Here is an 11,318-nt window from a genome sequence, read left to right on the forward strand (position 1 = left end):
TATGCCTGATATTTCAGCCAATACTAATATCGGCCACTCTTGAGCAGTTTTACGATTCCATGGTAGAAATGACGAATCAAAAGAATCGAAAATTGCCTTTCACATGAAATATTAAGGAAAATACTACCTTTATATGGAAATTGATAGATTTTTCTTTCAAAATGAATGCTTTTAATGATATCAGTGTCCTAGTATCGATCTGAAAAAAGTGGTATCTAACGTCCCTAGCTTCAACCATAACCTTTTTTTCAATTTTTTGTGTGTGTGTTGATAAATTTAACCAACATTTATATGATTAAAAGTGATGCTGCTGAACATTTTGAATGGCTGAAAGAAAAACATGTTCATAAATGAATTATTATACCCTTAAAAGCATTTACGAAATTGGGTGGAAAAAAAGCAATGTGTATAGTTTGCAAAGTGTGTGCACAAAGGTAGCGTGAAAGCGCTCGAGGTTCAAAATTGCCGAGTTGACTTCATTCCGTGTCGTTACCGTCCAACACAACTTGGACAAGGCTTGCGATACTACCAAGAAAAGCGTAAAATTGCCAGCAATTGGACACCCTTGACCAGTCTCTTTGTGCCGTTCGCATTCAGCTCAGTTTCCCCCTCGAATCTGAAGCTTTTCCGCCTCATTTAGCAGAGTGACGGCGGCGTGCGGGGGAGTGTCGGGTTCGAGTGCAGTCATCCGTCTTTGCCAGGGCCTCTTGTTTTCGCTACACTTTCAGACGGATTGGTCGCCGGCCGACGCGAGAGAGGGAGGAAGGTGCAAAATTTACAGTACGGTATATAGTAGCCTAAAATACATTTGATGAATTATTTCACAAAGAAAGCAAAGTAGGAAGGATGAAAGGAAGGAAGGAAAGTAGCCTAGCATAGCTCGTAGCCTCCGCTCCCTTCAGCCCTTAAAAAGATGAAAGCCCGGCCCGGTTTAATTGCGGCTGCAGGGTTTATTTTTATGGAGCCGCTCGGAAGTGGCGCAGGCTTTCCGTCAGGCATCTTCAAGGATGCCTAAATTGTGCATGCGTGTGTGCGCAGTCAAGTGGGTGGTAATCACAGTTCTGTCTTGAACCTCCTTTTCGCCAGAGGGCCAAACAAGGCAGGGTTGGGTCCAGCCAACAGGTGTTACCCCCGTCCAGCCGTCTCTTCCGTTCAGCATGTTGTTTTCTTGTTTTGGGGGCGCTCGGGAGCGATGGCGATCATTCGGTTGTGAATTTACGAGAACCTGCTCGAAAAAAGGGACTTCGTATACGGAACAGTCAGCATTTGTGTTGCTTCTTTTATTACATCTAAAAGCGGAAAATTCCAGGGAGAACTGAATACCACAATTCCAAGACGATGCCATTTATTCAAAACGCTGGCAGGAAAAAAGACAGACAGCGCCAAATTTTTAACTATAATTATAATACATGATTAAGTACTGTACCAAAATTTTTACCTAAGCAATTGATTACTTTAGCTATCTAAAGTAATAACTTACTACTTAATTGCCTTAAGTGGTACCACAAAAGCTACCATTTTACAACCTCCTTTTTAGTCAAACACAAAAATGATTGAAAGAAATATATGTGAAATACTGCATAAAAATTATCCAGAATTGAATGTCTGAACTCTTAAAAATAAATGTAAAAAAAATAAACAAATGGACGGAAGGTACTTAAGTACCAAAGTAATTGATTGATTGGGTACTAGAGTAATTGATAACTTTGGATTATAAGTAATAATCAATTACTTCGGGCACTAAAGTACTTAGGTACTAAAGTCAGCGATTACTTTTGAGTGGGAAAATGACTTGTATCTTCTGGTTGTGTGAAAGAGGCTTCTGATACTACTGATAAAAGGGAAATGTTTTTTTTTTCCATCCTATTCCCTCCAAATTCTTGTTTTGCAAAAGTAATTGATTACGTTTGGTACAAAAGTTACTTTTAGAACCAACAGTAATCAATTACTTTGGTTAATTAAGTGTCTAAGTGATTGATTACTTAAAGTCATAAGTGACAAACTGATCAAGTCCTTTCTGTACTAAAGTTCTTAAGTATGATCATTTTAACGTACTGTTAAAGTAATCGATTATTTGAGTACTTAATTACCTAATCACTTTATACCTAATTCATTTAATACTTGCTTTTTAGAGACCCTCATTTAGCCAAACACTTGAAAAAATTGGGAAAGATATTAAAAAAAAACAAAAAAAAACCTGGGACTTAATGTGTAGACTCTTCAACACGTAAAACTGCGTCTTTGGCATTGAATGAGTTAGCAGACAGTATCTTCTCATATTATCTCTGAAATTGTTCCCTTTCCTGGTCTTAGTACTCCACAGAGCTGAAGAAGCTGTACTGCCAGATCGCCAAGACGTGTCCCATCCAGATCAAAGTTCTCACCACCCCTCCGCAGGGCGCCGTCATCCGCGCCATGCCCGTCTACAAGAAGGCGGAACACGTCACCGAGGTGGTCAAGCGTTGCCCCAACCACGAGCTCAGTCGCGAGTTCAACGACGGTCAGTCCACCGCTTAGCTCCAGATGGGCTTCCGGGTGGCGTTTTGAGCACCCCTGCATCCCGCACCAGGTCAGATCGCACCCCCGAGTCACCTGATCCGCGTGGAGGGTAACAGCCACGCCCAGTATGTGGAGGATTCCATCACCGGCAGGCAGAGCGTGCTGGTGCCCTACGAGCCGCCTCAGGTGAGAGTGGAGGACGCCGTTCGTGATTCCGTCTCGGAATTTGTATGCGTCGGGAAATTATTTCTATTTCCTGTTTGTGTGAAATGAGCTTTCGAGACTACCTATGAGAGGAAAAAGGTTGCTGAGGAAAGTATGAGGGGGGAAATAAGACGGGTTTTATTTCTGACATGCTAAAAGCCAGGAAAATGACTTGGTTGTGTGAAAGGGGCTTCTGATATTACCTATTAATGGAAAAAGGGTTTTCTTTGTCGGCCCATTCTGTCCTTATGCTAGTTTTGAAGAAAGTATAATGTGAGGGAAAAAAGACGGGGGGTTTTTTCTGACATGGAAAAAGCCAGGAAAATGACATGTATTTCTTGGTTGTGTGAAAAAAAAAAAAATAATAATAATAATAATGCCCTCACTTCCTGTTTCCTATTAGGTGGGCACGGAGTTTACCACCATCTTGTACAACTTCATGTGCAACTCCAGCTGCGTTGGCGGTATGAACCGGCGACCGATTCTCATCATCGTCACTTTGGAGACCAGAGAGTAAGTGCAGAATTCCGCGTTATAGAACGTGTTACTTGTAAAAAAAAAAATCGGGGGGTTTACCTACCCTTGCTGTGAACGTTTTATCTCCCTTCCGCCATACGTAATAATCGACCCGTTTTGCCAGCCGTTAACATGGTGCATTCAAATTCTTTTCGACATTGTTTGTATTAGATGTTAATAACTGCAAAGATGTAAACAATTTTCAGTTCTTGTTACTGTCAAATATTTTGCAAGTTTGTCTGTCTTGAAGTTAAATGAAGTAAATTGAGATAGCAAATATGTCGCTTCCTGAAAAAGTGTGCGACGAAATCCTGAGCAGTTAGGAGCAGAAATGTATCTTCAAACCGGATGACCTCATTCAAGGTGTTCTGATCTTTCTACGCGTATTTGTGTATAGCGGTCAGGTTTTGGGGCGCCGCTGTTTCGAGGCTCGCATCTGCGCCTGTCCGGGTCGCGACCGCAAGGCGGACGAGGACAGCATCCGCAAGCAACACATCACGGACGCCACAAAGAGCAGTGAGGGTACGAAGCGCCGTAAGTAGAGCTTGCGGGGGGCTTGGTGACGGGTTTGACCACTTTGGACGCTTTTATGGCCAATGCGGAAGGAACCGGCGCTTGGAAAATTGGACTTTTAGTCCTTCGTGCTGGGTCGCTTTGCTGATTATGCAGGGTGAAGTTGAGAAAATTCCAGATTTTACAGAAAGTAAGAACTTGTACGAAATGGAAATTCTCAGACTTTTAAGTTTAAGGGGAAGTCAAACTCGACATTTTCTTTACAATAATATGTAAGGCCCGACCGATTAATCGTCTGCCCTTTAAACATCGGCCAAATGGACGAAATTCGCTCCTTGAGATGGATCAAACCAATTAGTTTGGATTCAATGTTTTGGTTGACTTCTCCTTTTGGCGCTTATGCTATGCAACTTTTATCCTGGTTTCCCGCTCTGCCACGGTAGACCCGAATGACGGCCGACTCTCTCGCGCTTACCCGCCTTCTGCGCTTTGTCCCTTGCCAGCTTTCCGCCAGGTATCGCACGGCATCCAAATGTCGGCCATCAAGAAAAGAAGATCCACGGACGAGGAAGTCTTTTGTTTGCCCGTGAGTACCTCCTGTTTTTTTTTTTTCGTTTCGTTTCTCTGGCCTCTCCACCGCTCGAGCGCCTTGGTCCTTTTCAGATCAAGGGACGGGAAATCTACGAGATTCTGGTGAAAATCAAAGAATCTCTTGAGCTGATGCAGTTTTTGCCGCAGCACACGATCGAGTCGTACCGGCAGCAGCAGCAGAACCTCCTGCAGAAACAGTGAGTGGTCAGAGCTCACTTCTCACCATATATAGCAAATGAACCCTCCTGTTACGTTTATTTGCTATGAACACCAATATTGTCCCTGGGTCATTTTGACCCGAGTCACAGAAACGTATCCGAAAAGTGCATAATCTAAAGCTGATGTTTTGTTTTAATGAGAGCTTTATGTTCATTTCTCAAGAATAATATTATTATCTCTGGGTCAATATGACCCGGTGATGTGTGCAATTATTCAAAAGCGTTAAAAATTACTCACAAAATAACATCCTGGGTCAATTTGACTCAAAATTATGTAAATATCCCAAAACCTCAATCCTGTAATTCTGCCAACTAACATACCTGATAATTCTTTGTTTGGGGGCGGGGTCAGTTTGACCCAAGGCGTATTCATTCACGAAAATTTGCATCTATTCAAATGTTGCATTATTCGCGAATTAGCTTTCTCCTATGCTAATAACGCGAACTGGCATTTAGAGTTTTTGCGTTTACTAAAGCAATGTTTTCTGTTAAGTATTAATTTTTTTGTATTTCCGCATTTTACACCAGGGCAAATGTTAACTTGACACTTGTGGATTTATTCACAATTTAGCCGCTAGTTCTCTCATGATTTCTTCCAAGTATTTTTTTTCTGTGTGTGTTTGAGGAGTGAAGCAAAAGAATGTGACATGTTTTCTACCCGGACAATAGAACCGTTTCCATTCCTCCTTTTCCGACCTTTATCATTGTGTTTACATGGCTCCCTCTTGTGGCCAACGGCAGCGGTGCAGCTTGATTTCCTCAAATCTTCAGCCTTTTTTTTTGACTGCGCTTTTTTGTGTTGTCTGCGTGTGTTTGATTCCTCGTTTCAGTGTGATCAAAACGCGTCTGGGCAGTCAGCTGCTGGATCCCGCCGGGGACGCCAGGTGGCGCTGCACCTCCTCCTGAGCCTTCCTCATTCCTCCTCCTCCTCCTTTTTTTTTTTTTTTTCCACTCCTTTCTCCAGACTTTTCTGTCTCGGGTGGACTCTTGTGATGAGTTTGCATGTGTTTCGTGTGTGTGTGTGTGTATGCGTTGCTTTATGGCCAGAGCTGGACTCATTCGTGTTACGGTGTGGATGGGCGGGGTCTTATTATTATATTCATTTTTTGTTAAGACAAAATGCTGGTCATGTTTTGTAAAGTTACTGCGGGACAGTTCGGGGAAACAACTTCTTGTTTTTCTTCTGTTTGAAACAGATTCTCTTTTTTTGTGGCTAATGCTAATAAAATTGCTTTTCTTGTTTGGGATATTATGTTGCTGGTTTTTTTAGTTGTTGGTTGTTTTTTTTTTTAATATTACAATGCCTGATGCTCACGGAAATATGATATACAGGGTCTCAAAACTTCAATTTTTCTTTAAAAATATCTTTTGAATATAATATATAAAGTTTATGCTAATAATGATCGTTTTAAAATGTAACTGTGTAAAGGTCAACATGTTTTTCGTCATTTGTTTTTACTTTATTGCATCAAATACAGATATTTTACAGTATTTGTTGATTTTTTGTTATTAAAACTCACAGTATGAATAAGGTAAGCTTTTCGTAATAAACACATTTTATAATAAATTTTTTTAATAAATCAATTTTCATAAACAATCAAATCTCAGTTTTTTTTAATGAAGTAATTGTAGTTTTGATGTTTAAATCTTATTTTTTATTTATAAAGTTGTGAGAGTTTCATTCGTGTAAAACATGATAATCAAATCAAAATGTTCTTTTTTTTAATTTTAAAATAAGTAAGATTTGAAGTAAGATTTTGGATTTATTGAAAACAAATAAATCTAAATATTTAAATTGAAGTTGTCAAAGAGAATTGACAATAATAATTATATCATTATATATTATAAAAATATCTTTATAATATATTGAAAATAGTGAACATATACTAACTAGTTTAATCATTTTAAAATGGCTATTTATTTATTTTAACTTCAAAAACAAAATGTTCATTTATTTCACAATTTTTAAAATGTATTTTTTTCCGAATTTACATTTTTAATGTACAAAATAATTTTTTAAAAATCGAGCATTTTTTTCTTTTATGAACTAAACAAACCGAAATGTTTCTCATTTTTTACTTTATTGAATTTGACGTTTTTTTTCATCATTCCAAAATCTCTTACATAAAAATACATTAAACGTAATTACATAAACACAATACTAAAGCGCGGATTTTTTTTGTGACGTTTGTCAGAATAAAATAAAAGTCGGGCGATTTTTGGGGAGGGGAAGGGAGGCGCTCGATGACGTCATCTGTTGCCGTCTGCCTCCAGGACGTCGATGGCGCCTCAGCCGGCGTACGGCTCCAGCTCGCCCCCTCACGGCAAAGTCAACAAACTTCCTTCCGTCAGTCAGCTGATCAACCCGCAGCAGCGAAACACGCTCACCCCGTCCGCCATGTCCTCCGGACTCACCGACAGTACGTTTTCTTTCCTTTTTTTTTTTTTCTTTTTTCCACTTCCTGTCCCGCCTCTCTTTGCTTGAAAACTGAGTTTGAAATGCTAACACTAGTTTGAAACCCTACTTTTAAACCCTAATATTAGTTTGAAACAAGTTTGAAACTCTAATACCGGTTTAAACCAGAGTTTGAAACTCTAACACTGGTTTGAAATCTTGATCTTACTTTGGAACCCTACTTAAAACCCTACCCTTTGCTTGAAACCTGAGTTTGAAATCCTAACACTAGATTTAAACCCTACTTTTAAACCCTAACATCAGTTTGAAACAAGTTTGAAACTCTATTACTGGTTTAAACCCTACTTTGAAACCCTAACATTAGTTTGAAACCAGAGTTTGAAACTCTTAACACTGGTTTGAAACCCTAATCTTACTTTGAAACCCCACTTAAAACCCTACTTTTTGCTTGAAACCTGAGTTTGAAACCCTAGCACTAGTTTGAAACCCTACTTTGAAACCCTGACCTTAGTTTGAAATCTGGGTTTGTAACCCTAACATTAGTTTGAAACTCTCGTTTGACATCCGAGTTTGAAACCCTAACATTAGTTCGAAACCCTATTACTAGTTTGACATCCTACTTTGAAAACCTCGTTTGAAATTACATACAAAACAGAATCCTTTAAAAACCCTACTTTCCAAAACCCTTATCCTAGTTTCAAACCCTACTTTCGAAACCCTTATCCTAGAGTCAAACCCTACTTTTGAAACCCTTATCCTAGTTTCAAACCCTACTTTTGAAACCCTTATCCTAGTTTCAAACCCTACTTTGAAACCCTACTCTTAGTTTGAAATTACATACAAAACAGAATCCTTTAAAAACCCTACTTTCCAAAACCCTTATCCTAGTTTCAAACCCTACTTTCGAAACCCTTATCCTAGAGTCAAACCCTACTTTTGAAACCCTTATCCTAGTTTCAAACCCTACTTTTGAAACCCTTATCCTAGTTTGAAACCCTACTTTGAAACCCTACTCTTAGTTTGAAACCCTACTTTCAAACCCTGACCTTAGTTTGAAATCTGGGTTTGAAACCCTAACATTAGTTTGAAACTCTCGTTTGAAACCCTATCACTAGTTTGACTTCCTACTTTGAAACCCAAACCCTAGTTTTGAATTTAGATGAAAACCTAATCAGTTAAAATCACTTACTTTGAAAACTTTACCCTAGTTTCACACCCTACCTTGAAAACCTGGATGGCTGGTTGCCACTTTGGAAAAAAATTGACTTCACAGTTGCTTTACTGTCAAAAGTGATCTGCGGACTTTTCACAAACCCTTTTTCAATTTGACCATATAGGGAGTTAATCGCCCAGCCCAATTGGGACGTCAATCAAAACGATCTTTTTTTTTTTTTTTTCCGCTTTTGTCTCTGCAGTGACTCCCATGATGGGCACTCACATCCCCATGAGCACCGACATGAGTTCACTGAGCCCCACTCACGCCCTGCAGCCCCAGCTGCCCCTGGTGCCCTCCTCGCATTGTACGCCCCCTCCTCCGTACCCCATGGACAGCAGCATCTCCAGGTACTCCCAAAACAAATTCAGAAATAGATTCCTAAGTTTGACATCAAACATCATTTAAAAAAACAAACAAACAAACAAAAAAACAGTGGGCTAAACATAGAGCCCTGGGGCACACCTCAGAGAGGCGGTTATCCAAACTTAACCTTTTAAAAATAAACTTAGGGTTTCAAAGTAGGGTTTCAAACTCAGCTTTGTAAGGTTTCAAATCAAGATTGGGATTTCAAATGACCTACTAAATAATGTTGTATATTTTTAACGCCTTACTGAATGCCTTTTTTTAATATATCTGATATAGCTTTTTTATTTTTATTCCATTACTCTGGTGGTGTTTTTTAAAGAATTGCCTTGTTCCCTGAAGAAATACTTTAACTAATACCTTATGGTCATTTTTTTCAATTTAAAAATAAGTGACTTACCATCGAGTGGCGATTTTTTTTCTTACCTTTTCTTATTATGTATCATTATTATTATTATATGAGCAAATCCTTACAATTTAAAAAAAAAAGCCTTACTATACATGGTTGTTTTTTGCAACAAAAAAATGTCTTGCTATAAATAATTGTGTTTTGTTTGAAAAAAAAAAACTATACATGGTTATTTTCCTGCAAAAGAAGTCTTAGTATGTTTTTTTTGGGGGGGGGCTTACAACACAAGATGTTTTTTGCAACAAAAAAAGTCTTCCATGGTTGTTTGGGGGGGAAAAAAAAGCCTTACTATACATGGCGTTTTTGTAAAATCAGACTTTAATAAACATGATTTTTTGGGGGCGTGAAAAAGCCAGAAAGAAACATGGCCTTTTTTTGCAAAAAAAAACTTACAACACGTCGATTTTTCAGATTTTTTTTTTGTCCGGTTCCTCTGGCAGCTTCCTCAATTTTTCCCCCAAAAAAAGCCCTACTATAAAACACCTTACTGTAATCACGTTTTTGGGGAAAAAAAATCCTTACTGTACAAAAAAAAAGCCATTTTTTTGAGAAAGAAAAGCCCTACTATATAAGGATTTTTCAGGAAAAAATACCTTACTATACACGGTGTTTTTCGGGAAACTAAAACCCTATTCATTTACGTTTTTTTCTCTTTTTTATGAAAAAAAGGCTTTTAATACGCGGTTTGTTTTGAGGGTAAAAAAAGCCCTACTATAAAAAAAACCTTACTGTACTCAAGTTTTGGGGGGAAAAAAAATCCCTACGATACATGGTCGTTTTTTTTTCCCCCCAAAAAATAAAAAGCCTGGTCTTTTTTTGCAAAACAAAAAGGGGTTTAAAAAAAAAAACCTTACTATACATGGCGTTTTTGTACAATCGGACTTTAACATACATGATTTTTGGGGGGCGTGAAAAAGCCTTGAGCGACACGGCCTTTTTTGCAAAAAAAAAAAAAAAAATTACAACACGTGTCGAGTTTTCAGATTTTTTTTGTCCGTTTCCCCCGGCAGCTTCCTCATTTTTTCCCAAAAAAAAGCCCTACTATAAAACACCTTACTGTAATCACGTTTTTGGGGAAAAAAATCCTTACGCTACATGGTCGTATTTTTCCAAAAAATAAATAAAAAGCCTGGTCTTTTTTTCGAAAACAAAAGCCCTACTATATATGGGTTTAAAAAAAAAAAACCTTACTATACATGGCGTTTTTGTAAAATCAGACTTTAATATACATGATTTTTGGGGGGCGCGAAAAAAGCCTTAGAAACACGGCCTTTTTTTGCAAAAAAAACACGTTTTTGGGGAAAAAAATCCTTCCAAAAAAAAATCCTCCAAAAAATAAATAAAAAGCCTGGTCTTTTTTTGCAAAACAAAAGCCCTACTATATATGGGTTTAAAAAAAACAACCTTACTATACATGGCGTTTTTGTAAAATCAGACTTCATGATTTTTTGGGGGCGCGGTCTCTTTTGTTGTTGTTGCAGCTTCCTCATTCGTCTGGGCTGCGCAGGCTGCCTGGATTACTTCACAGCACAGGGCCTAAGCAACATCTACCAGATCGAGAACTACAACATGGAGGTGAGCCCCGGCGGGCGAGCGGAGCCCCGCCCCCTCTAACACGGCTAACCCCGCGTCCCGCCCGCCCGCCAGGACCTGTCGCGGCTGAAGATCCCCGCCGAGTACCAGCACGCCATCTGGAAGGGCATCGCCGAGCACCGGCAGGCCATGGACTTCTCCCCCCCGCCCCACATCGTGCGCACCACCAGCGGCGCCTCGGCCGTCAGCTCCTCCGAGGCGCGCGGCGAGCGCGTCATCGACGCCGTGCGCTTCACGCTGCGCCAGACCATCTCCTTCCCGCAGCGCGACGACTGGTCCGACTTCTCCTTCGACCTGGATTCCCGCCGCAACAAGCAGCAGCGAATCAAGGAGGAGGGCGAGTAGGAAAAGCCGCCAAAAAAACATTCCCGCCGTTTTCGTTTTTCCCGACGCGCACTTATTCCCCCCCCCCCGCACGATTTCTTGAGAGCACTTAAGAAAACGTTGAGTGACCAAAAAAAAAAGTTTGCATTTCAAGCACGCGTATTTAGCCGGCGTGTCGCCACCTATAGGCGAAAAGTGTTTTGTACAGGAGAAAAAAAGCATTTCAATTTTGACGCGTTTTGGTTGAGGATTACTACATTGTACATGTTGTAAAGTTTTTTGGGGCCACCAGGAAAAAACATTTCAAGAGCGAGTCAAAAAAAAAGCCACATTTTCTTCTTTTTTTGTATAATTTTGACTGTAAATATTCAAGGTTATTTTGATATGAATCCAAAATGAATATCCAAGCTTCTTCTGTTGTACTTTTTGAAAGGACCCATTTGTATTAAAAATAAC

The 11,318-nt window shown here is 39.5% G+C and overlaps 1 protein-coding gene across 3 annotated transcripts in view; it reads left to right on the forward strand.

Annotated features, from left to right (window-relative positions):
* Window positions 1-11,318, forward strand: part of tp63 (tumor protein p63) — a 28,917-nt gene extending 17,599 nt beyond the window's left edge. For 2 of the 3 annotated variants that reach the window (XM_088425882.1, XM_088425880.1), the window contains 10 exons: window positions 2,314-2,500; window positions 2,570-2,685; window positions 3,107-3,216; window positions 3,617-3,753; window positions 4,236-4,318; window positions 4,396-4,520; window positions 6,816-6,961; window positions 8,373-8,520; window positions 10,427-10,520; window positions 10,593-11,318. In XM_088425882.1, coding sequence (XP_088282008.1) covers window positions 2,314-2,500; window positions 2,570-2,685; window positions 3,107-3,216; window positions 3,617-3,753; window positions 4,236-4,318; window positions 4,396-4,520; window positions 6,816-6,961; window positions 8,373-8,520; window positions 10,427-10,520; window positions 10,593-10,883 — 1,437 coding nt within the window. In that variant the 3' untranslated portion in view covers window positions 10,884-11,318. The remainder of the gene's footprint in view (window positions 1-2,313; window positions 2,501-2,569; window positions 2,686-3,106; window positions 3,217-3,616; window positions 3,754-4,235; window positions 4,319-4,395; window positions 4,521-6,815; window positions 6,962-8,372; window positions 8,521-10,426; window positions 10,521-10,592) is intronic. The other variant, XM_088425881.1, reaches the window with a different exon arrangement.

Source organism: Hippichthys cyanospilos, chromosome 10 (assembly GCF_059441005.1).
Source record: "Hippichthys cyanospilos isolate Australia breed blue-spotted pipefish chromosome 10, RoL_Hcya_1.0, whole genome shotgun sequence".
In the NCBI taxonomy this organism is placed as follows: Eukaryota; Metazoa; Chordata; class Actinopteri; order Syngnathiformes; family Syngnathidae; genus Hippichthys; species Hippichthys cyanospilos.